Source organism: Anomalospiza imberbis, chromosome 3 (genome assembly GCF_031753505.1).
Source record: "Anomalospiza imberbis isolate Cuckoo-Finch-1a 21T00152 chromosome 3, ASM3175350v1, whole genome shotgun sequence".
Lineage (NCBI taxonomy): Eukaryota > Metazoa > Chordata > Aves > Passeriformes > Viduidae > Anomalospiza > Anomalospiza imberbis.
Genome location: NC_089683.1, coordinates 58,788,190 through 58,812,992, shown reverse-complemented (window position 1 = coordinate 58,812,992; position 24,803 = coordinate 58,788,190). Strand labels below are relative to the sequence as shown.

The window sequence follows — 24,803 nt, the reverse complement described above, 5'->3', positions numbered from 1 at the left end:
GTAAGGGGAAAATTACAGCTCTAGGAATAAGTCATGGAGGAGAAGGAGAATGAACAGCTGCAGCTAGTGGGTTTCTTCTGTGTTGTAGGGGAAGAGATTCTGAATTGTGTCCCTCTTTCCATCTCTCTAGCCATCGAACCCCAAGTTTGTGTGTACACATCACATAAATGGGTATTTCTTGTTTCAACAATTATTTTAGTCATTGTAATTAAAGTTTTTTAGATGCTTCCTGATATTTAATGTAAAGGTGCCAAATTATCTTCAAATTATTTTCAAGTCTACAGGTCTCACAGAATAAGGGAGAGATCAGCATTGATTTTCAGCTTTCAAAGTTTGATTGACATCTGTCTGCCTTCTCAGAAGGAGTGCAGTGTGTTAGTGCCAGCCTCTCTACTGATTTCCATAGGCTGATTTCCCTGCCTTAGGGATATATGTAGTCTCAAGAAATTTCTCTTGATCCTGCTTTGGACCAAAGTAAAATGAATTTTGACATCTTCACAGTCCCTTCCATCCAGCCTTTCTAAAATGAAGTAGAACTTCATACTGTTCCCAGTGTAAGCCCAGCTGATGGTTGTACAAAGCTTCATTATCCAATAGGTTTAAGATTAGGCATTTAGGGCAAGAAGCATGTGAGATCCGAAGGAAGAGAATAATTTTAAAAATCCCAAATAGCTTGCATGCTTTTGATTTACTTTTGTGTTTATTCCTCCCTCCTCCCAGGTGAGCCAACTGAAGATATTGTTGCAATCTGTTCTTGATCAGTGGAGCATTTACAAAGTGGCTTATGAAGAGCTGAACAGTTACCTGACAGAAGCCAGATACTCTTTGTCCCGTTTTTATCTTCTTACTGGTTCTCTGGAAGCTGTGAAAGTCCAAGTTGATAAACTTCAGGTGAGAAGAGTTAGTTTTGTCTGAAATTGCATGGATGCAGATAACTGTAGGTTTTGGCTTATAAGAAGTAGAAGACATTCTGGCACATTAAAATCATATTGCATTAAGAGAACACATTATAAACCAGCCACTGCATATTTCGTTTTGCAGAAAAATTAATTTGGGATAGTTTTTTTCTTTTTAGATTTTTGACGTTCTTTATAATGTTGAGCCATACCATCAAATTGTAACAAGTTTTGAAATCATGCTAATGGCCATAAAAACTAAAGTTTCTCTTGCTTCAGGCTTCAGAGCTACAGGTGCAAGTTGAAATCACATTTTTAGCTCCCCACCAACCAGGCAGTAGATTGATGATCAAAGAAAATAATGTTCCAGGAGCTGAGACACTCACATGATCAAGTAATTTACCATTGTAAAAAAAGCGTATTAGAGCATATTTATATTAAACAACTTATTTATATGAAACACATGAAATCAAGTTTTCATTCATAATCTAATGCAATTGATGCATACTATTTTGAAATGCTTCTACATCATGGAATTTTATTTACTCATGGTTTTATTTTGTTTCATTATTATTCTACTTTAAGAGCCTACAAGATGAATTGGAAAAACAAGAGAACAGCTTACAGAAATTTGGTTCTGTGACCAATGAGTTGTTGAAAGAATGTCACCCACCAGTGACTGAAACACTTACCAACACTTTGAAAGAAGTGAATATGAGGTAGACAATGTCTTTGTGTTGAACTTTAATTTCAGTAGCAAATCTGTATTTATCCATTATCCAGTTTTCCATTATCCCTGTTTTTCTTATATTTTATTATTTTAAGTTCTTGGGGTCATGAGGAGTTTATTGGAATAGGCAGGATTATTCTTTTTGCCAAGGACTGGAGTAAAACTCTCATTTATTGCTCATAATAAATTAAATACCTTCTCCAGTGAGCATTTGGGCATTAATGTCAGTAGTTTTACTCTGTCCTTGACTGCCAAGATTCATAAGTACCGTGCTGGAAAATAATACTGCACTTAAAATTTGAGAACTTTATCTGAAAACTTTGTTTGCAGTGTTTCAATGGTTTGCATCAGCTTTCTCAAATTTTAGGTTGCTGTTTGTACTTGTAGGAAGGGCATCATAGACAGGAAGATCTAAGCCCCTCACCAATACCTTGGCAAACAGCTTCCCCACCTTTGAATTCAGGCAAGAACTAGTAAAAGGGTTTACTCAGATACAGGAAGGGAGGATCCAGAAGAAAAAAGATAGTTTGGTGGAAAGCTGGGAATCTTTTTGAAAACAGAATCACACTGAATATATTTTAATCTGTGTTCAGTCCTGTCCTAGAAACTGGAAGTGGGAGGAGGGAAGATACCATAGAAATTAACAGCTTCAGTGATGACTGGCAGAATTTTTGCTCCAAAACCTTTGCTTTTCATTGTATAATAATAATTGAGAAATACTGTTATTTTCTTTGATAAGAAAATAATTAAGCAGTTTGGTAACTACAACTACATTTGAGAAAGCACGTGTTCCTGGTTGCTATTAGGGAAGAAAAATCACTGTGGAATTATTATAGGAAAGAATTCAAAGGGAGATTAGATATTTAATTGGGTAATAGAAATATAAGATTTTTAATATGTCTGGGAGTATTTTACAAGTGAGTTGCACAGAGCTTTATGACTAAATACTGCATCAGATTTTGGGAGGAAATGACAGGAGAAGAAATGGTGTCTTACTTACAGCTGTTCTGGTCCTCTTAGGCCCTTTCAGGAATCTGCTATTGGCGGTGCATGGTTGGTCATGGATGCTCTGTGATGCTGAGGGTACTAAGTGGAAATAGCAGAAGGTTCACTAGAAATAGTGTGCTGCAGCTCTGACCACCAACATTAATAAACAGCATCCAAGATGTAGCACACATCACACACATTGTGACAGCTCAGAACAGCCTGGTTTGGTATTGAAACAGAAATTCCTTGGTTTGGTATTATTTTCACCAAGTGTCTGGATCTTGATTATTACCAAATTTTTTTGAAGTCAAGAGACCATGGGGAATAGCAGAGAGAAAGAGGGACACAGATTGTTATTGTGGATTCCCAGGCTTCAATCACTCATGCAGTCTCGTCCCCAGGTGGAACAACCTCCTGCAGGAGGTTGCAGAACGGCTACGTGCCAGCAGGGCCCTGCTCCAGCTGTGGCAGAGGTACAAGGACTGCTACCAGCAGTGCTCTTCCATGGTCCACCAGCGAGAAGAGCAGACCAATGAACTCCTGAAGACTGCAACCAGCAAAGACATTGCTGATGATGAAGTTACTTCTTGGATTCAGGACTGCAATGTATGTTCAGTTAAGCTTTGCAGCTTTTCTCAGCTCTGTGGGCTAAAAAAAGAATCTCAAGAGGCTCTCCATTGCTAAACTCTGTAGTTGGTGTTTTGGAATCTTGTATACTACATATTTCATTTTATTGATGCAGCCTAGGCATAGGAGACAGTTGTATGTCTGCTACCCAAATGTCATGAGTGTCTCTAGATTTTGATCCCTCCATTAGTTGTTGTTATGTTGTTTCAGAAGCTTGTATCTAAAGTCTTCTGTCTGGAGAAGGTGGATAAATTGCATCATTTGATTCAGTCTTAAGTTCCTGATTAATGAAGGTATTCATGCTTGGGAAAGTATGTCTACCAAGTCTTTGTGGGTCCTTATAATAAAAAGAAACTCAAAATCCTTTGACTATATTCACACCAATCAAGACTGTTCACATTTTCAGAATGATGGAGACGTCTTTATTCTTCCTTATGGAAGGACAACATTCTCTCTGAAACCTTGAGATTCTTCCTTTTTCAAGATTGTCTCTCAAGGCAGCAGAATAATTTATCTCCTCTCTGTGCTTACATTTTGGCTCTTTTGAGCTTAAGTTAATGTTAAGTGTCATTTACCAAAAAAAAAAAAAAATTAATTGTCTCAATGTAAGCAAAACAATTACAGTGAGAAAAAAAATGTTAGTGTTTAAAAAATAAATATGTTCATGATCTTCTGGAGCATTTTCTGCCATGATCAGGCACCATGGACTGGCAATTCAAATTGTTTGGTTCAAATAATTTATTTCCTGGTGTCCCATTCTTTAGCAATTGTCTTATGTCATTTACAAAAGTTATTTTTTCGGCTCTCCTGATAAATCATAGCAGGAAGAAAAGGGAGGCCTACACCTGAATCAGTTCACAGAGAGGGCTGCCACTGCTTAGGACCATCATGTCAGTAAATTCAAAAGGTTTCTTTCAACAGTTATTGCCTCATCAACAACTCAGGCTTGCTCAAAGGTAGTTGAGCACTGTCTTTCTTTTGTTCCTTTCTGTACAGGTTCTTGATATATCTTGGTTTTTATTCTTCAAGTCATACAGAATGTAATTGAAAAGTTTGATATTGAAATGCAGTAGTAAATTAAAGTTTTCCATACAGTGCCTGAGTTCAGTCATTTCATTCTTCTTTAAATCAGGGGATGATGATACCACCAGAGTGTCAGGTTAACTGTTCATTTCCTTTATTCAATGTGTTGCAACAGGATGTACTCACAGATTTGAAAACAGCACAGGAGTCTCTGGTTGTTCTTCAAGAACTGGGGGAGGAGCTGAAAAGCCAGGTGGAGGCTTCAGCAGCAGCAGCCATACAGTCTGATCATCTCTCTCTGAACCAGAATCTGTCAGCCCTAGAACAGGCTCTCCGCAAGCAACAGGCTACACTTCAGGTATGTAGACAGTGTTTACAATCCTCAAATGTGATCATCCTGGGGTCCCTGAAAACACATAAATTAGCTAAATCTGCCTGGGAAAAGAGGGTGGTGTTACCTGTTAGACAGCTTTTCCTAGACTTCCCTGGAAGCCAAAGCTGAGAGTAGAGAATATGCTCAAGTCCAGCAAAGACACCTTCTAAGAAGGTCCAAATTCTGGGATAAGGATAGAAAACCTCATTCAGGAAAACAGCTGTCTGGAATGCCAAGCTGGCCATGTTTTCAGCACACAACAATAGTACTAACAGCTGCATCCACAGTTACTGCTCCCCTGAAGACAACCACTCTTCCCACCTATTTCTTCAACAGTAAAACAAATGAGAGATTCTGAATATCGAGTAGAACTGATTTTTTGCTATTCCTATTAATGTCAGTGACCAGACTGACACCTACCATTTGTGACTAAGCCTGTTTAGTAGATGTTGCCAAATTGCCTGTGTCACCAGGGTCTAAGGAGGAAAAAAGGAGTGGAAGAATGTATTCCGGAGGAAACTATTTGGATAAAAAAGCCACAAAGGTAGCAGCTTCTGTTTGAAAGGAAAGGGGGTTTACTCAAGAAATCCAGCAATGTCCGGGTTGTTTTTGTAATATCACTGAACTGTGAGGAGACAAAACACAAGTTTTTAATTTAAAATTGCAATAAGAGTTACTAGTTCTCTCTGCTGGTGATAAATTAAACAGAGGAGTTACTTTCATAAAAGAAAGTTAGAAAATATTATCTATTTCAAGGTAAGGAGACATTTATGCACTTTGCTGAAATATTCCCTTTGCTATAATCAAAAATCCTCTTCTAACCTAAAAAAAATCCAACTAATTCCACAGTCTGCAAGCAAAGCAGCAGTTACAATTGCTCCTAGCCAGTTCAACTGTTTGCAAATCTATAATGAGATAAACAGGAGTGTAATGTCAATAAGGAGGCTGTGAAGCCAAAGATACTAAACTCTGGATCCTTTTGTATTCAAGGCTGGAGTCCTGGACTATCAAACCTTTGCCAAGAACCTGGAAGTCCTTGAGACCTGGATAACAGAAGCAGAAGAAACACTGAAAGAACAGGATCCCAGTCACTCATCTGATGTCTCGGCAATACAGAGTAGAATGGAGCAACTCAAGGTGACTAATAAATTAAGGAAGTGCTGGGGTTTTTCTTCTGTTGGCCTGGTTATTTGTAGTTCAGGGTATGCACAGATATCATACGTGCATTCTGTTGGTGGTTAAGGACTATCACTCATGAAAAGTGTAAGACTGAGAAATTGAAGTTTGACAGCAGTCAAGGAATGATTGTCACATTGTCCCTGAGTAAAGATGAAAAGGGCAGTCAGGCTGTTCAGAATAAAATTAATAACAGATCAAAATAGGCATTGAAACTAGCAGCTTTTGAATATTTCCTTCATCTTGTTTCCTCTCATCTTTTTTTGAATTTATTCAATTCCTGTCTCATTGGTATCTCCTTTAGGTATGAACTACTTTATACATTTGGTTAACTTGATATACTGAAGAAACATTCATAGTGTGTACTGTGTGATCTCAGTTTAAGGTCTTGTACACTTTTCTTGTTGTGGATCTTCTTTTTTCCCTCTCCTTTTTTCAGAGGCCATGACAGGAAGTTGCTGAATTTTGCCATCTGGGCTGTTTTTGTCATTGTAATCTTTGTATTCTTTTTCCATCAAGATTAACTAAAGACAGAGTTCCACTTTGTACATGCTAAAAAGTAGAGCATTTTCCTTATGGAGTGAATTGAGTATTTCTGTACTGCAAAACAAAAACCTAAAAATAGAAAGTTGAATAATTTCAGTGGGAATTTACCAGCCTACAATTCAGGCTAAGAAACAAGGAAAGAGGCTCACTTATTCTGACAGTATAACTGTACGGCTTTGAACACCAGCCGGCTTCTTCAGTTCTGAGCCATAAATCATCAATTCAGCAAAACACTTCAGTGCAATTTGAGTTTACTTCTCTGCACACTTTTAAACATGGACACAAGTCTTCTCCTGATCTGGGACCAGAAGATGAATACTGGAAATACAATGTTTTCCCTGGCATAGAGATTGCTTACCACTTGGTGGCAACCAAGACCATTCTAAATCTAACTAAGTGCCAGTTCATAATTTTCAAGTCAATAATAATGTAATTCCTGAACTTCCCAGTTATCACTTTTATTGTTTGTTGCAGAGTCAAATGCTGAAGTTCAGCAGCATGGTCCCTGATTTGGACCGTCTCAATGAGCTGGGTTACAGGCTTCCTCTGAATGACAAGGAAATCAAAAGGATGCAGAACCTGAACAGACATTGGTCTCTGATCTCATCTCAGACTACAGAGAGATTCAGGTGGGAATAAATAAACATTGTTCTACAGTTTTCTAAAAGGTAGAAAGTATACCTTTTGCAGAATATAGAAATGTTTCGGGTATTTTATTGACCAAAGTTCCTTTTCTTTGGTGTACTTATAAAGAGCAAAGCCATTGAGCTGAGACACTGATTTTGCCACAGATTATCAGGATTTGAAACAAGTAGGACTACTACTTTTCTAAGTATTGACTAAATAAATTAAATGAGGCAGCTAAGTGGGAAAGGTGTTACCCTGATTTGGAATTACCTGAATCCATCTCTCTTTCTTTCAGTAAGTTGCAGTCTTTCTTGCTGCAGCAGCAGACCTTCTTAGAGAAATGTGGGACTTGGATGGATTTATTAGTTCAGACTGAGCAGAAGTTGGCAGTAGAGGTTTCAGGAAACTACCAAAGGCTTTTGGAGCAACAGAGGGAACACGAGGCAAGTAATCATGTATATTTATACATCACTAATACACATACTATTTATACATAGAAGGAATGCACATTCTTTTTTTGAATGATACAATAGCATGCCTTGAATTGTATTTGGGTGCACCATATGAGGAAAACCTATAAACAGAAGCATGCAAATATGTCAATAATAGCCAGCGTGGAGGACGACTTGAGTGTCTGTGTAATGCATCATTGTACCTATGAGTGCGTGTCCCCTGCACTTAGTCTACTTCAGATTTGTTTGTACCAAGGAAACCAAAGCTCCTTTAAAAACCTAAGAATTCTTGTGCCATTTGGCTCTTTGCCTTCATTCATAACTGGAGAAAATATCTATTCTGATTTTATTTTTTACTAAGTTATCAATGCATATAGCATTTGAAAAGCATATTAAAGGAAGATTTTTCTGTCAAGAACTGAGTTATACAATTCACCATAGGGTCTCCATTTGATAACATTTCCTCAGAGAACAAACTGATTTGGTTTTGCTGCATGCTAGAGTCATTTGTTTGTAAAAAATCAGGAACTAGCACAGATTTTTCTGGAGGTAAAAACTGATTAACAGTTTTTACTAGTACTAGATTTAGAGTTTATGATTCTTCTGTGAAGTCAAGTGGTGCACATTTTTTCTCCACCCATATTGTTACTGCCAAGATTCCTGTTAAAGATCAAGTAAAAGAAGTAAATTTTCATATCTGAGCTCCCATGTGGCCCCAGTAGTTTCAGTTCCCACAACTTTTTCAGCTGACCTTCCCCTAGACTCAGACTGGATTACAGGAAGAGTTATGTCCTTTCCCCTCTCCTGCCTTAAATCTTACAGCATAATATTTGAATGAGTGTCTGACAGGAAAAAGTAATTCACAACCGTTTTTAGCATATTTTTGCTAATTATGCTAAAATATATCTAAATATCTAACTGCCTTTGCTTTTACAAATGTCATCCATTTCATTTCATTAGCATTAACTGGACAGTCTCTGTAAGGTTAAACATCTCAGGTCTTTGAGATTTGAATGTCCAGAAATCATTTCTAAGTAGATAATTTCCTACTTTGGTTGTTTCCAGTCATAGCTATAATTATCTGAAGGGAGTTAGGGCAATCTTCTTGCATTCATTTGTCTTGAGATCTCAGCTTTATTCTTTTCTGAAACTTTGATCTGTGCAGATGAACATTACATGGGCATTCTACTTAAGCCCTTTTTTTGCAACTGTAAAGTCCTCTCAGAATTAAGATTATTAATATCTGTTTATTCTAACTACTGTAGTTCATCCTTAAAAAAGTAACCTGATTTTGTTTTTTTAACCTTATTTTTGGCATTTTTATAATCAAAATTTATTCATTATGAAATATCATTTTTAGTGCTTCCTGATAGTCACTAAGAATTTTCTTCCCACTACTTTTGGCTGAAAGGGTCAAATCTCAACTTCTTGAGATGCATTTTCACATTGTTTTGCTTTGTATTTTTGAAAATAATGAGAAAATATTCTGTTTCCACCTGAATTCCTAGAATCGATATTGAAATGCTTCTAGCTGTATTACTGCCTTTCCAGTGACTCAACTTTTGCTGTTTTTTACCCAAAGAAGACCCCAGCCACCTCAGTGGCCTTTTTTAGAAATATCTTCCTGGTGGACTTCACAAGGTGGAGGTAATAGCTTTTTCAGACATCATGTGCTAACAGTGACGTCTGCATCAGTCTGCCAGGACAATCTCGTAATCACACTTGCACGGTTCTCCAGTACATGGGACAGTGCTTGGGGCTGCCGTGCATTGGGAGTGCACTGAGACACACACTTGAGAAATTGCTGGCAGGGGAAGGGGAAGAAAGTTCCTTGCCAACTCAGTTACCAGATTTTTCCACAGTATGCTGGTGTTGTGCATATCAACACTTGCCCTCCTTTCCTCATCATTTGAAGACCTGTTTCTGTGATTCATGGTGATTTACATATGAGAATAAATTTGGGTGACAAGTGGTCACAGGTAACAGAGTATTCCTCTTATGTATAGAGTGTAAATATGGAAAGAATGTGGATGGTGACTGAAATATCTCTACTTTTGTGTAGGGCTTGAGTACATCCACCCTAAGCAGAGTTCTCATGTTTGATAAGTTTTTATTTCACCTGTCCTTCTAAAAAAGTATTAAAATTTTCCCTTTTGAAGGAATTGGTTTTGCTGCTTTTTAGTTTTGTTTTGTTTTCAGATTTTTTGGGGGTGTGGAGGAAAGGTTGGGGGTTTTGGGTGGGGGACTTGTTTAACCAATTGCAACCAGTTGTGTTCTGTTTAGTCTCAATCTATCAACAATGCTGGTAGATGCTGCTACCTCCTGTGCTTCGTGTCCCCTAACTTGACAAAAATAGATGTGACAGAAAGTAAAATTTTTGTCTTTTTGCTCAGCTGTCTGAAATTCTCAGTGCCACACTATTGTGGCTTCATTCATGAAATAGTAATAGTATTCGTGTTCCCTCTGATTCAGGTTCAGTCAATGATAAGTGCCAAGGCATTCAAAGAACAGTCTCAAATTTTTCTGTAAAGAAATCAGATAACACTATTTCTTTCTATGAGAAAATGTGTGACCTGAGTAGCACCTCAGAGTTAACTCAGTGATTTAGAGAGGCAAAATCTCATTTTGAAAAATTACTGCATCATCTAAAAGACCTAAACTACACGCAGTGTGCTTGAGGGATTTAAATGCGCAGGTGCCAGTGGGTGTTCTGCTGGCAGGTGCAGATGCAGGGATTGGTGCAATCACAATTTGAGCTGGTGGGACGCCATATAAGAGGAGTGGAGAATAGAGGCTCTTTGTTCAGGCAAGGGTGAAATTCTATCGACTGCAAATACCATCACTAACTAAAGAAAAAAAAACCTCAAGCTCCATACCAGTATAATTTCTCTTTGAAACTCTGTAAACCTTTTGAACATAGTGTCAGTCCAGTGATGCCTGAGTGTACCTTGATTAACATAAAAATATTCATGAAGAATCTTACATAGAGACATGTTCCATTACTAAAAGGAAAGATGTTTTTAAAAATAAATGTAAGTAGTATACAAACTTGAGTTATGTCTGTTTAAGTAGTAATTAGGAAATTTTTTTGTCTTAAGTAATAAGGGGGTTTTAAAATTATTGTGGAAGTTTATAATGCTGTTGTTATTTGTGGGGAAATTTGAAAAATAAACATGAAAACTTGGAAGAAGTGGAAAATTTATTTCTATCTCCTATACATAGCTGTCTGTTTCTTTTAAGGCTCTATTGGCAATGTAAAATTCTATTAAAAGTTTATATAACACTGTCACACATGGTCTGTATAACAAAGCAAAAGATCATAAAATTCTTAAACATGTCAAAAAATAAAAAGTGCCCTTTCTGTCCAAACAAAAAATACCCTGTCTGGATTTTATTGTAGATTATAATGTCAATCACACAACTGTACTCAGAAACATAAAACCTATCTCCTGGTCATATAATTGAGCTTTATAATATTGGTCTTGAGGAATTAATAATGATTATTGGAAGCAGCAAGTAAATCTAAAATGAGGGTTTTCAATATGTTTCTATTAAGGTCATGAAAAAACTCCCATTGAATTAATCTGAAATGTGATTAAATACATGACAATTCATTTTTATCAGTGCATACAGACAGAATTAAAAAGTAAAATCTTGTTTTAACCTCCTTGTCTCCTGTACAACAGCTATTCCAGGCAGAGATGTTCAGCCGCCAGCAGATTTTGCATTCAATTATCTCTGATGGGCAGCACCTCCTAGAACAAGGACAGGTGGATGACAGGTAGATGTTGCTGTATTGTTGCTGCTGCTGGTTATGTGAAGTTATACTTAGATTAGTGGGAGACTTCCAAACAGAGAAGGTAGCAGATGGCAGTGTTCAGATCAAGCTCTTCTCAAGTGGAAGTTACTATTGCTGTGGTTAAGCTATTAATTAGCCAGATCTCAAGACATTGTTCTTTAGAATGCTATGGGGCATGTGAATGCATTTGGGAATAAAACAACCTTCTAAGGCTGCTTCTCTGACAAAGATTTGTCTTGGAATATCAAGCGTGTTCCATATATATCTATTCTGATGTATTTTCAAAATGTCACTTTCACCAGAGGAGCCTGCAGTGACACTACATTTGATTTATGCCACCTGGGGATTTGCGTCCACCAGGAGGATTCCCTACTGCCGTTTAAGAACACTTGCAGCCTTAATGTGATGGAATAGGAATTCATTGTTGCCTAGGATTTAAACGCTTGTGATCAAATGAATGAGAATCAGTGGAGCACCAGTGGCTTCACACTTGCGCATATGGATTGACTTTGCTAAGGTTATCATGGTACAAAGATGAACTGGTTTTTGTAGTGTGAGAATTTTATTAATACTGTGTGTATCTTGTGCCTGCTTTGAACTCAGTAGTAAATCTGGGGGTGAATTGTGAAATCTCCATGATTTACTCTGAATTTGACTAATCCAAACTGGCAAAACCTATGGGTTTTCTTTGTGTATTTCTGGGAAGAAGGTAGAAGAGTTTTGTGCGTTAAGGGTTTGGGGTTTTTAAGGTCTCCATAATTGGATCCCTTTAACTCTCCCAGTTCATGAAGTGTGAAGTTCTTATCCTCAGTCAGCCTTCATAAGACTTCAGTGCTTTTCTCTTAGTGTTTTATAATTGGCTGACAGACACCTTCCTTTTCACTTCAATGTATTTCGTTAAGCAAACATATCCAAGTATGAAAGTTACTGTGTCTTTTTTTTATTATTTATCTATTTATAATAGGGATGAATTTAATCTGAATCTGACTCTTCTGAGTAATCAGTGGCAAGGAGTAATTCGCCGAGCGCAGCAGATGAGGGGGATCATTGACAGCCGGATTCATCAATGGCAGCGCTACAGGGAGATGGCGGAGAAGCTGCGCAAGTGGCTGCTGGAGATGTCCTGTCAGCCAGTGACTGAGCTGGGCAGTGCTCCTATCCCACTGCAGCAAGCAAGAGTGCTGCTGGATGAAGTGCAGGTATGTGCAGTGTGTTTGAAGAAAAAGATAAAAAAGAAAAAATCCCTGCTTTTTTTACAGTCATCACCATTTAGAATGTCTTTAAAATGTCGCTTTAAAATGTCTTAGATTCAGCCTGTCTGCTCTGCCAGTTCTTTTTTGGAGCTGGTATAGCATCAGAAGTGTGATGGAAGCAAAGGTGGAGTTCATAAAGAATGTGAAAGAGAGAACTTAGTGGGCTCTCGCTCTCAAGTCACACTTGCTTCTGTTTTTTGCTTTCAGCCAGTGTTACACTGAAATGGTCTTGAAAAGATAGTGATGACCTGCTTGAGGAATGTATACTAGGAAACAAGGATTCCTTGAGTGTCCATCTTCATGAGAGGTTAACAGTATCTATTAAGCAGCTTGGTGTCTTCAAGCTTTATAGTTGGAAGATGGATATAGTAATAATAATTCTTATAAGTATAACAGGATCTAGAGGAAATCTTTCTCTTTAAGAGCAGTTGAGATACTGACATTGATGAGGAGAAAGAAGTCTTTCATATCTTCATCTCCTTGGAGAAATTTTCTAAAGGCCTGCTACAGTAAATGGTTGTGAAAATGTTAGGGTAAAGTGTTTGGGTCATAGCTCATGTGTAAGACAGGATATGCAACCAACTAAATATGGGCTTGAGAGTGAATTACTGAATTGTAATTAAGTGCTAATTGTAATTAAAAGGACAAAGCTGATAGAAAACTATTAATATTTTCAGCTCAAAGAGAAAGTTCTCTTAAGGCAGCAAGGGAGTTATATCCTCACTGTGGAGGCTGGGAAGCAACTGCTGCTCTCTGCTGACAGTGGAGCTGAGGCAGTCCTGCAGGCAGAGCTTACTGAAATCCAGGAGCGCTGGAAGATAGTTAGCACTCAGCTGGAGCAACAAAAGAAACAGCTTGCTCTGCTGCTAAAAGTAAGTGTGCAACTTCTGTACTTCTTCAGCAAGTTTGTGATTTCTAACTGTGAGCCATGGTGGAGGAAAGCTCTCTCAATGGACAAGCACAAATACAAGAACTGCATTTACAGTACATGGACTAACAATTTCCCTTCACCTCCTCTGAAACTGAGAGTGGTAATACTTCATAACAGGCTTGCATGTCAGTTGATATATTGTAATTGATATTTCCAGAATACTGGCAATAAAGTATATCCATACTACTCCTATTTTCAAAATAGAGCAAAAATTAATTTTATTTTGCCCAAATTTTTACACATATTTGTATTGGGTTTGAGTGGCAAAGTTTTTCTAGGTGGAAGCTGCAGGGATGACTTCTGTGAGAAGCTGCCAGAAGCTTCCCCTGTGTCTGACGGAGCTAGTGCCAGCTGGGCCCATGATGGACCCACTTCTGGCCAAGGCTGAGCCCAACAGTGATGGTGGTAGTGCCTCTGGGATAAAACAGTTAAGATGGAAAAAGAAAAAATTACTGTGCAGGAGAAACTGCATCCAGAGAGAGGAGTGAGACAATGTGACAGCAGCAACTTTGCAGACACCAAGGTCAGTGAAGGAGGGGCGGAGGCACTCCAGGAGCCAAAGCAAAGATTACCCTGCAGCTCATGGTAGAGACATGGAGGTCTACGGTAGAGCAGAAATTCACCCACAGCCCAAGGAGGTCCATAGGGAAGGAGAGATCCACCCACAGCCCATGGAGGACCCACACCAGAGCAGATGCATGCCCAAAGGAATCTTTGACCCCATGGAAAGCCCACACTATGGCTGTTCTGCTGGCAGGACCTCTGACTCCATACCACACCCTTGTTGGAGCCTGTTCCTGAGGGTTTGGAACAAATCCATGGAAGGCACTCTCTCCAGAGTAGTTTGTGAAGAATTGCAGCCCATAGGAAGAGCTCATGGAAAAGTTCATGGAGGATTCTCTCCCTTGGGAGGGACCCCATGCTGGAGCATGGGAAGCGTGTTAAGAACATCACAGGCTATTTTCACGCAAGGTTATATTATTTGATATGGCTAATTCTTCATCAAGGTGATCATGAAATACTGGCAAAGACTGGGAAAAAAAAGGAAGGAGAGAAATACAAAGGCAGTGGTAGAAGGAGAATATCTTGAAACAGAAGACTTAGTTTCAATACAATGCAAGTTTCAATACAGGTTCTGTGTTTTCTGGTATCACACAACTGGTATTCTTTGGGGGCTGACTGGCTTATTAGGGATCTTTTTGTCTTAATATAAGGCTTTAACAAGCAGGTGAGGCAGGTAAAACCATACTGCTACTTGATAGGGTTTTTTTGCACTGAAAACATTAAAAATTTTGGAAAGTATACAAACACTAAAACAGGATACAGCTGCTAGAATCCTGATTTAAAGAAGGTACTGATACTGAAGATACTGATTTAAAGAAGGTACTTCAGTCTGCACTGAATTTACAGTTTCCCCAACCACTTTTTTTTTTTTTCCACAGAGATTAATGTACCTGAATGAAGCTCTTGTAAAAGAATAATGGTGTATTTAATACAGGCATTCAAGAAAGGAAGTGGAAAATTAATTTTGTCAGGGAGAGACTTTGCTGAAAGGATGGAGTTGGATCTAGACAGAATTTTAATAACAGAAAACCTTGTGTATTTCTACTAACAGAGACCTACACACAAAAAATTCTACATGACTCAAACTCTGAGACTTTTTATATTATTTAGAGGGCACGTTATTTTTAGGCAAATCAACTGACATAAGTATAACACAGATCAGAACTGAAGTCTAATAAACATTCTGCTTTCAGGACTGGGAAAAATGTGAAAAGGGCATAGGAGACTCCCTGGAGAAGCTAAGATCATTCAAGAAAAAGCTTTCTCAGCCATTGCCAGATCACCATGATGAGTTGCATGCAGAGCAGATTCGTTGCAAGGTAGAATACTTCTTTGTTTATTGTTGTCTCATCTTCGTTTGCTTTTGTGCAGTAACTTCTTCTGTTGTTAACTGAGTTCATATTACTGATGATGCAAACAAGTCAGCCATCCCCATGACAAGAAATGGTCCATGTAACATATGGACACCATAATACCAGAGTGATCTCACCATAATGCAAATCCTTTAGAGTAAATATAGATCTGATCAAAGTCATACCAGAGCAGGGTCTGAAAAATACTGTAGAAGGGCTTTATATTGGTGTGTTTTTATTACAGAAATTCGAAACTCAAATTTAAATTCATGGTATCTAACCTTCTGGTTGAGTGATTTTAGTTTGAGGTGGAGTGACTATAGGGGATTTTAGACAACACTTCTAGGCTATATTATTTGCTTTTTGGAAGTGGATTACAAACTTGAAACTATTTTTGATACAGAGAAGTCCAAACCAGTACTTGAACTTCCCAGATACCTTTGAACTTCAGAAACTTGAGTAGTATCTTAATTTGCAACTTCTTGTTACAAGGTTGATGTTTCATTCCCTGCTGGGGAGTTAATACAATTATAACTCTGAAAATATTGGCACATTTGGGGTTGATATTTTCTTTTTCTTTGAGATGGGGCTGAACCAGTCTGCTTGACACGGTGGGTCTGCTCAGTTGTGACTTAAATCAGTGGGTAGCACTGCTTGTCTGTTTCATCAACATACTCAAATTTTTATTTGTTAGCAAACTGGTTCTTTTTCCTTGTGTTTTTCTATTAAGGAGTTAGAGAATGCCGTTGAAGGTTGGACAGATGACCTTGCACAGCTCTCCTTGCTGAAGGAGACCCTGTCTGTATATATCAGCGCAGACGATATCTCAATCCTGAGTGAGCGAATAGAGCTCCTGCACAGGCAGTGGGAAGAGCTGTGCCACCAGGCAAGTACAGCACTGAGCACTGATGGGAGCAGTATGCAGGCTACAAAAGTGTTAGGAGAAAAATTGAATCCAAGTGGCAGCTTTTAGAAAGGATTCACGTAGACACACCTGTATTCAAAAGTGAATTCTTTCTGAGTCAGGGGAATCATCCATTGAAATATTCCTTTAATTACTGCTAGTGCTTCTAGATCTCTTGAACTTTGTAATTTCTGTGAGGTCATATTTAAACAGCCTTGAAAAATCAACCAAAGGGTCACAATGTGACCTGTGGGACTTGGCATGGCTGGCTGGAAAAAAACACAGAAATAATACAGTTATACTTTGCTTTGGTGGAAGACCTGTGCTCAGAAAGGTTGTCCTCTCCTCACTTAACATTGCCCTATTGTATTGGGCAATACTATATTGCCCTGCTGATACCTTCTGCTGATACCTTTTCCTACTTCAGGCCTCAGTGTCTCCATTTCTTTTAGTCTGAGTGTGACTTGCTTGCCTGCAAAATGGAACTGAGGAGTATTGTTTAATTTTTTCAGGTGCATCATGCATAGTGTGCTTTTGACCTCTGATTTGCACTCCAGGTAGTGGAGTCTTCCTTACCTAGCTTTTCAGATTATCCTGATATCATTTCTGTGGTTCAGTAGAGATTGCAGTCCAGATATGCTGGGGCTAACTTGAAATATTTTCCTTATGCAAAGTACCTGTGAAGGCTTCAAAAACATCCCCAAAGTAGGAAAAATGCTTCACAGTTACCAGCACAGAACTTGTTATGAGTTAGTTGCATTTGAATTAGCAAGTGTAGATACATCTAAATTATGATTCAGCCACTGTTTGTATGTTTATGGTAAACGAAGGAGCCAAGTAAGGAAGTTTTATCTTAGTTTTGAGCATGCTGAGTGTTTCAGGATATAACCTAGTGCAACCCTTCGTTCATCTGCTGCTTATTTCCGGAAAGCTGTCATCAAGTTTAGAACCACAAAAAGGAAGTGCAAGATCACGTGTATGCCCCTGTTCAAGTTAACACAGTACTTAAAAAACATGTCACTTTAATTTGTGAAAGAGCTTCATCTTTTCAGCTGAAATTACAATACAAAGTCAGAAATAACCCAGATCACAGTGGGAAGGAAGTAAGTAGTTGTATCAATGCCTGAAGCTGGAGAGATAGCTTTGCTGCTTAGCATGTTCTGCTATTTTGATTTCAGTGTCCATCTCAGTCTGCCACTGCAGATGGTATCAGAGTTACAGCTATTTCTTAAATGCAGAAATGTTTTCCCTCCTTCTGTGTTATCTGCAGCATTTGCTTGTTTGATGTGTCATGCTTAATCTTTCCTGTGAGGGCACACCTCAGTGCTTTGGAATCTCTCAAGGTGTCATGCCTATACACAGGAAATAGTCATCTATGATATTAGTGAATTGAGACTCAAGTAAAAAATTACTTTTTTCAGGATACAGTGTATCTTGGATTTAGCTTTGTATTCATTTGCTCGTGCACAAATGGCACAGACTTTTGGACTTTGGCCTGTACTATATTTTTATCTATATTTTATGCTTTGGTGAAGCATTTTTCTTTTAATTTTAATCACTAAGACTAAAAATAAACTAATATATTTTATAAAATTTTATAAGTGAACAAGGTTTGTAAGAAAATACAATTTTTATCTTCTAATGAAAACTTTGGGTTAGAGACATTTTGAAACAAGATATTGACAGACTAGTGAGCTTATTGCTTGGGTGCCTGTCTCTGTGCAAAGGATGTAGCTAACAGGAAATCTGAGATCACAGGCAGTCACAGAAATTTTTGCTGTACAACTCCAGTTTGTTTCAATGGCAAGTAAGTGGCTGCAACACTTTTTCAAGTCTAGAGGAATTCACAATTTCAAGGCTAGAGGAATTCACAATTCTTCAATTTCAAGGGTAGAGGCACCAAGTGTTTTAAGCATGTCTTAAATGTGTTTACTATTTCAGTTTCATTTATTCTTTGCAAATGATTTCAGGTCTCCTTGCGTCGACAACAAGTTAGTGAGAGACTGAATGAGTGGGCTGTCTTCAGTGAGAAGAACAAGGAGCTCTGTGAATGGCTGACGCAAATGGAAAGTAAGGTGTCTCAAAATGGTGACATCCTCATAGAAGAAATGATTGAGAAACTTAAAAAGGTATAGTGTACACTTATATACTCTTCTTTAACTGTTAATTGTTTGTGAATTAGCTGAAATTATGGTTTACCTTACTGTGTTCTGGTGTTTGTGTTGTCTCACTATGCAGCATTTCCTTTCTTTCTTGACATAGGACCTCCCAGAATACCAGAAAATTAAGTGAATGCAAAGTCAGAAGCATCTGAATGCTTTACTAAGTGTCCAGTCAGAATTGCCTGTAATGAGTTAAACTGTAGCATATTTATAGAAGGCATTGTGTTTTTGTTTGTGTTGGGTAGGTTTTTTTCATTCTTCTGGTAATTGTTTTTGTTTATCCATCAAATATATGAGGTTGTCACTCCACTGTACCAATCAACTGAAAAAACAACATTCACTTGTATTTTTGCACCATTCCTTTTGTAGTGTAGAGCAGAATATATTTAGAATAAGTACCCTGTCTTCTGATTGATCTTTACTCTCTAGGATTATCAAGAGGAAATTGCTGAAGCCCAGAAGAACAAAATCCAGCTTCAGCAAATGGGAGAGAGACTTGCTAAAGCCAGCCATGAGAGTAAGGCATCAGAGATTGAGTACAAACTTGGCAAGATCAATGACAGGTGGCAGCATCTTCTAGATCTTATTGCAGCCAGGTAAGACAGTTGTTTTGTTTCTAAGTTTTAAGTGGGACAGATTAATTTGCTAGACGCCATGCATTTCAAAACCTTTATTTTCTGCCTTTTTATTATAAATTCTGAAATAAATTTGTTCTTAACCATCAACACATTTCTGTGAAAATTACTTGTCTATTTTGCTTTATGGTACAGGACAACATTTCTTCAAGAAGAGTAATTTAAAAGCTTCATGATAATAATATGGTGATGGTGGTAGGTTGGACTTGATCTTAAAGCTCTTTTTTCTAACCCTAACGGTTCTATGTTTCTACAATATAGGATCAGTTGCAATCAGATTTAGTGAGCCTTGCTCTAGTAGCACCTTACTTTACATGGTGCTTAAAACTGGATGCAAATATAGTTTCTCTAAAAATTTCTTGACAGTGGAATCAAAACAGTGGTTTTGTATTTCAAGAAGAGCAGGTCCAAAACTAAGTCTTATGTTTTTTGACAGATCTTTTTTTTCATGGATGGAGAAGAGTAACTGCAGGTAGATGTATGCACACTAGTCTTAAAGACTCTTTTTATTCAAGGTCAAAAGTAGAACAGGAATTTTCAGAACTTAAAAAAATACAGGATTGTTGTTTGATATGTAAAGAAAATTATGTATTTGTTTCAACACTTTCTGTTTATCTGTGCTTTAGGCCAACAATTACCGACAATACCATTGCCAACAATAATTTTCTCACAATTTTGCACTTCATGAATTGCATAAATAGCTCTTGTACTTTATAATTCACATTTCTTTGATGTAAAGACGTATGCATTAGTAATAGTTTAGTCCTCTTAGTAGCAAACGGTTTGTTTACTTTCATCATCTTTTCTGTCTCTTCTTTTTTCATATGGTTTTAGTACATTCTTGCTCTGAAATCTGTTAGCATGGGAGCAGTAAATTTTATGTAAGCAGAAGCATTCCAGTGGCTCCAGCTCCTGTAATAGTAGTTCATTTTAAAGTAGTGAACACCATATATTTCTTACAGAACAATTAATCAGGATGTGTTGCATTACCATTGAGGAGCCTGCTTGGTTTCAGTGGATGGGATACATCACCAATTGTTGAACTTAAAAGTATATTTGATATATTTTTATGTTATTCTTTTGAAATGCTTACTCAGAGAAATGTTCAAATAATACCTTCAGGAAGTTCAGGAAGTTCTAGCATTCAGAAACTGCAGAACACATCTTAAAATTATCTGTCTTGTCTATTCAGTATTACAGATTAGTCCCCACGAGAGGTGAGGATTTAGGATTTTGTATCATTCTTAGGTGGGGAGACATAAGATGCAATATTATGCATACCTATTATTGCATATATGCAGTATTATGATACCTCTTATTCTGGTATCATGAAGTGTCAAGTCCGAGTTCTAAACTAATGGATGTAAAGTATTATTTACTTTTATTTCCAGATCATTTCAACTTAGCCTTCTCAACTGGCATGCTGAGCATTATTGTATGCAATTAAACATATAACTTTTTACATTCCATTGCCCACTGAAGTGGAAAAAATCTCTGCAAAGTTGCTGAAGTTTGGAAATAAGTTGTGGAAAGGTTTGATGCTAGGCTATGAAAATTTTGGTTGTTCAGCTATATCTTAGGCTGGACATCATTAAAACCCAAACTGTTGATTAATGTATGCACAAAATGCTTGTATTGATGTCTAATTACCAGTGGACGAAAAGGTTGACATCCTCCAAGTTAATTTTTTAGAATGATCCGGAGGCCCTTTAAAATATCTTGTTATTGGCATGTGTTTCTGTTACAATATTTTGGAATTTAGAGTGTATCATATATCATAATTTTGGCTGCATTCAGCTAGTAAAGGCATATTAGTTTTCCTGGTACTGAGAAAAAAATACATCTTTTCACTTTCTGGATGCCTGACAGTATTAATAAATTATTTGAGCCTGCAGACTTTTCTCCAATGCTCAGTAATACCTTGCTTGGAGCATTTTTCTTTTCCTACATCTGTGAACTAATAGAAAGTCCTGTGTGAAAGTGCTTTAGTAATATTTTATGGTAATACATGACCAGTCTGAATCTTTACCTGTCGGTTTTATACTGTGTGGTGAAACTTCTCCAGTCACCTGTAAAAGCATATTTGTTTGTTATATTCTGTTCCCTTATTCGTTACTCTCAATTGCCCCTCCATTCAGAGAAGGTCTGTAACTACAGAAGGACAGCTGCAGAATTGTCTCTGCACCATAGACTTACATTTTTTCCCTTCTAAAACCATGTAATCCTTTCAGATGATTTTTTCTGATGTATCAGTCTCATTTAAAAAGTTGCCATTGTTTACAGCCAGGAAATGGTGCTATTGCTGCAACTGCTCAGGCTTTGCAAAGAAGGTTTTGTATGTGTTTTCATCCTTTCCCTTACCACTCCCAGTCCACATTCCTGGAGATCAAATCTGGCACATGTTAATGAATGCAGGTTTTATTTAGAAACATGACCACTTGTCACCATCCAGTGTCATGTTATCAAGCAACGGCTGTTAACATTTGTTTGGCATGAAACATTTTCTGTACAGTACTCCACAGCAAAGTGCGTCTCCTTTCCTCCCCCCTCCAAAAGAACAGTGTTTGCAGGCTTTGGCAGTGGAAGTTCTTCTTTTTAATACTGGAAAATTTCATGGTTGTGGTGGAAGACTTGCATGCTGTGAGGATGGCGGAGGACAACAGTGTGGATTCAGACCTCCCAGACTGTAACTGTGATATCACAAGGCAGGCAGCTATTTTTGTTTGCTCTTGATTGATACTATTCTTTCTGAAGTCTTGGCTTGTTGGGAAACTAACTGAAATATTGATATGTAGAAATCAGTACTATAGCTAGAAATTACTGTTTTCTGCTCAGTTGAGAAACAGTTGACAGTGATAACAGCATACTTTGTTTTACAGCTAATACTTTTGGATTCTGGAATAATTTTGTCATAGTGATGGAGACTTAGATCTAGTAAAATCTCTTAGCTGTCTGAGAGAAACTGTGATGTGGTTTTACTGCTGTTTTCAAATACGAGAGCATGTACACACATGAGAATAAACAGACTGTATCTGTCTGCTTGTTTGTGTCATCAAAGGGGCATGACTAGAAGCAAAAGGCAGAGAAGGGAAGACGCTGTAAAGAGAGCGTTTCAGACTTAACTTATCAAAGCCTGGCTGTCCTGGCTGTTCATATTAACGACTGTTTTGTAACTGCATGTAATACTTGAACTCGGCCTACATCATCTTGGATGTTTGATTCAGCTTCTCTTTTTCCCTTTTCTCATTATCTTTTCTAGAAATTTAGCTGTTGTTCAGAATTCTAGAAATTCAGTCTTTGAAAGAGCAAACTGATTGGAGTAGTAAATATAACTGGCTTCACTGGTGTCCTACTACACAGCAGTACTGTACTTTGGAAAATAAATACTTTTTTACTAATAAAAATATTATTTTTAAACTGATCTTATCAAAGTTGATTTTAATAGTGCAACATTTTTCATTATTTCAGAGTGTTTCTTTAAACTTTGTCTACTGTTCCAAGTGGATATTTTTTTTAAAAAGCACCTTTTCTGTTTTTTGGTGTCTACTCTATAGACTTAGCCAACATGCTCTTACTGAGTTTTTTCATGTTGCTTTTAAAGTTTAATATTAGTAAGCAGCTGTCTAAATGACTAATGCAGTAGTTATGACTTCTATATGATGCATCTTTCTGTACTTACAGAAAGGTTGTTCCCGTTTTAAGTGGAACTTAAGATTTTCTTCTTTAGGACTAGTTGAATTAAATGAATAAAAGACTTTAAATACTTAATTTTATACTTAATTAAATACTTAATTTTAGTTCCAAGTTATTTTCCCACTGTCTTTGCCCGATGTAGAATAATAGACATTATTAACAGACAATCTGAAGTTATTGGTTTCTTGGGGAAATTAAGGCATATTAATTGGAATATGAAAATATAAGTATCATAAGCCCAATCAAATTGTTAGATGATTTTTCATCAATAAACCTTGAAAACAGTTGAATTCTACTGTATTATTCTTTCTGAGAATTTAAGTATTTGTAAAATATAATAAGACTGGGGTGTGTGTTTTATGAAAAACAACCTTCAAACCAACTGTGTCATGGTTCCAACCCTTTGATTTCAGTGCACAAATTTTATTATCAAGGAGAAAAATTATCTCAAGTCTCTCACAGTAACGTGCAATTACTGTGCTGTCTAGTGCTGCAACAAAAGCATGAAATGATTATTGGAATCATTAACAAATTAAACATAATCTTGCAAGTGAAATCTCAAAACATCAAAATTACACTTGGCTAGGTATCCCACATACTTGATTTTAAATTTGTCTCTTAAGCAGAGCTTTTAGAACATAGGCATTTCAGCATTTGCTTGCTGAAATTCAGAAGGAAAACTTACAGACATATTGGATTGCATCTATTATTTGATCACAGATATGTTTTCAGTGTAGCTGGAGGCTCAACACTGTTCTGCAGTTCAGTCAAAAAAAAAATTTCAGCAGACTCAAATAAGCACTTGTTTGTTTGTTTCTATTTGTACCACGGGCAATGAACCTGCTACATTAAACTCAGTATGAAAAAAAACTGTGTTAAGGGTAGACGTAGTGGGGGTACAGGAAGGAAGCTGTAGGGTTTGGGTTTGGGTTTGGTTGGAGTGTTCTTTTAGTATATCACGCTGTTTTTCTTTCTTTCTCTGAAGTAACTTTGACCATGTGACTGAAAATAGTGGTAGTTGGCCCAGACTATTTTTTATGCTCTGGCAGGCATGTACTCCTGTGCCGTTTGCCTGAGGCAGAGGGCAGTTTCTAAATGATGGACTCTTTATAGTTGCTCCAGGGAAAATGTAGATGAAATCCAGCATAGAGATTAGAGTACACACAATTGCAAACAAAAAAATCCTGGTCCACAGCTTGGTCTTGCAGATGATCAAGTGACATTGTTTCTCCACAGGGCTGACATGACTCATTGTTCCCTTTCCCACTCCAGCAGGCCTGCAAAAGATCATTAGCATTGAGTCTTGAAAATATAAGCAGAAAATGGGCAGGATTTCACTCCTTTTCAATAATATTAGAGATTGATAAGCTGTATATGACTTCTAGAAAGGTGATAACCTACTTTCTTGGTCACCCTGTGGGCAAGTTTCAGTTGGTTTAAGCCCACAAAACATTGTATGTAGAACCAGAGGTGACAAGGAGGAGGTGCCCTCAGCAGGTGTTCTCCTACCATCTCCCCGAGCCTAAATACAGGGCTGTGTTATGATCCATGGCCTCATGATGAGGACTGAGGCAGTCTTACAGCATAATTGTATTGACTTCAGTCCCACCGTAGACAGATTTTTCAGATTGCCCAGATTTTTTTCTAGTTACCAGGTTTCTTTACAGATCAAAACCCTGCAGCTGTTGGTCATGAGACTTCAGCAAGGAAGCTATTTGGACTGTTCTTAAGGGTTTTTAGCTATAAAGAACCACGGTTTAACCATCTGTGAGCTAAAGGGAGGGCTATAAAGAGAAGAAAATTGGAAAGATTAAACTTTCTTTTTTTAAGATGACATTAATTTCTCTGTGATTCTCTCAATGGTCATCTGCAACTACTGCTTTCAGTATGGAAGCACTTGATAAATTTTATGGTTAATATTGTGAGAAAAATGTCAATTGCTTAATTTGACTTATAGGATAGTCAGGTGGTATTTTGTTTCTTTGACAAATCTGGCAATCTTGTATTTCTCAACCCAGTTTAGTCAGTCTGTTCCCAACTGCACTCATCTCTTAAACCTTTCTAGTATTGAAA

General features: G+C 37.5%; 1 protein-coding gene across 25 annotated transcripts in view; it reads left to right on the top strand.

Annotated features, from left to right (window-relative positions):
- SYNE1 (spectrin repeat containing nuclear envelope protein 1) overlaps nt 1–24,803 on the top strand; it is a 289,553-nt gene that overhangs the window by 233,554 nt on the left and 31,196 nt on the right. For 24 of the 25 annotated variants that reach the window (XM_068184611.1, XM_068184610.1, XM_068184631.1 and 21 more), the window contains 14 exons: nt 721–891; nt 1,482–1,615; nt 3,015–3,219; nt 4,439–4,621; nt 5,627–5,773; nt 6,833–6,987; nt 7,281–7,428; nt 11,124–11,218; nt 12,201–12,435; nt 13,167–13,361; nt 15,178–15,303; nt 16,067–16,222; nt 18,211–18,369; nt 18,832–18,998. In XM_068184611.1, the coding sequence (XP_068040712.1) occupies nt 721–891; nt 1,482–1,615; nt 3,015–3,219; nt 4,439–4,621; nt 5,627–5,773; nt 6,833–6,987; nt 7,281–7,428; nt 11,124–11,218; nt 12,201–12,435; nt 13,167–13,361; nt 15,178–15,303; nt 16,067–16,222; nt 18,211–18,369; nt 18,832–18,998 (2,276 nt within the window). Of the gene's footprint in view, nt 1–720; nt 892–1,481; nt 1,616–3,014; nt 3,220–4,438; nt 4,622–5,626; nt 5,774–6,832; nt 6,988–7,280; nt 7,429–11,123; nt 11,219–12,200; nt 12,436–13,166; nt 13,362–15,177; nt 15,304–16,066; nt 16,223–17,322; nt 17,344–18,210; nt 18,370–18,831; nt 18,999–24,803 lie in introns of those variants that run through there. The other variant, XM_068184629.1, reaches the window with a different exon arrangement.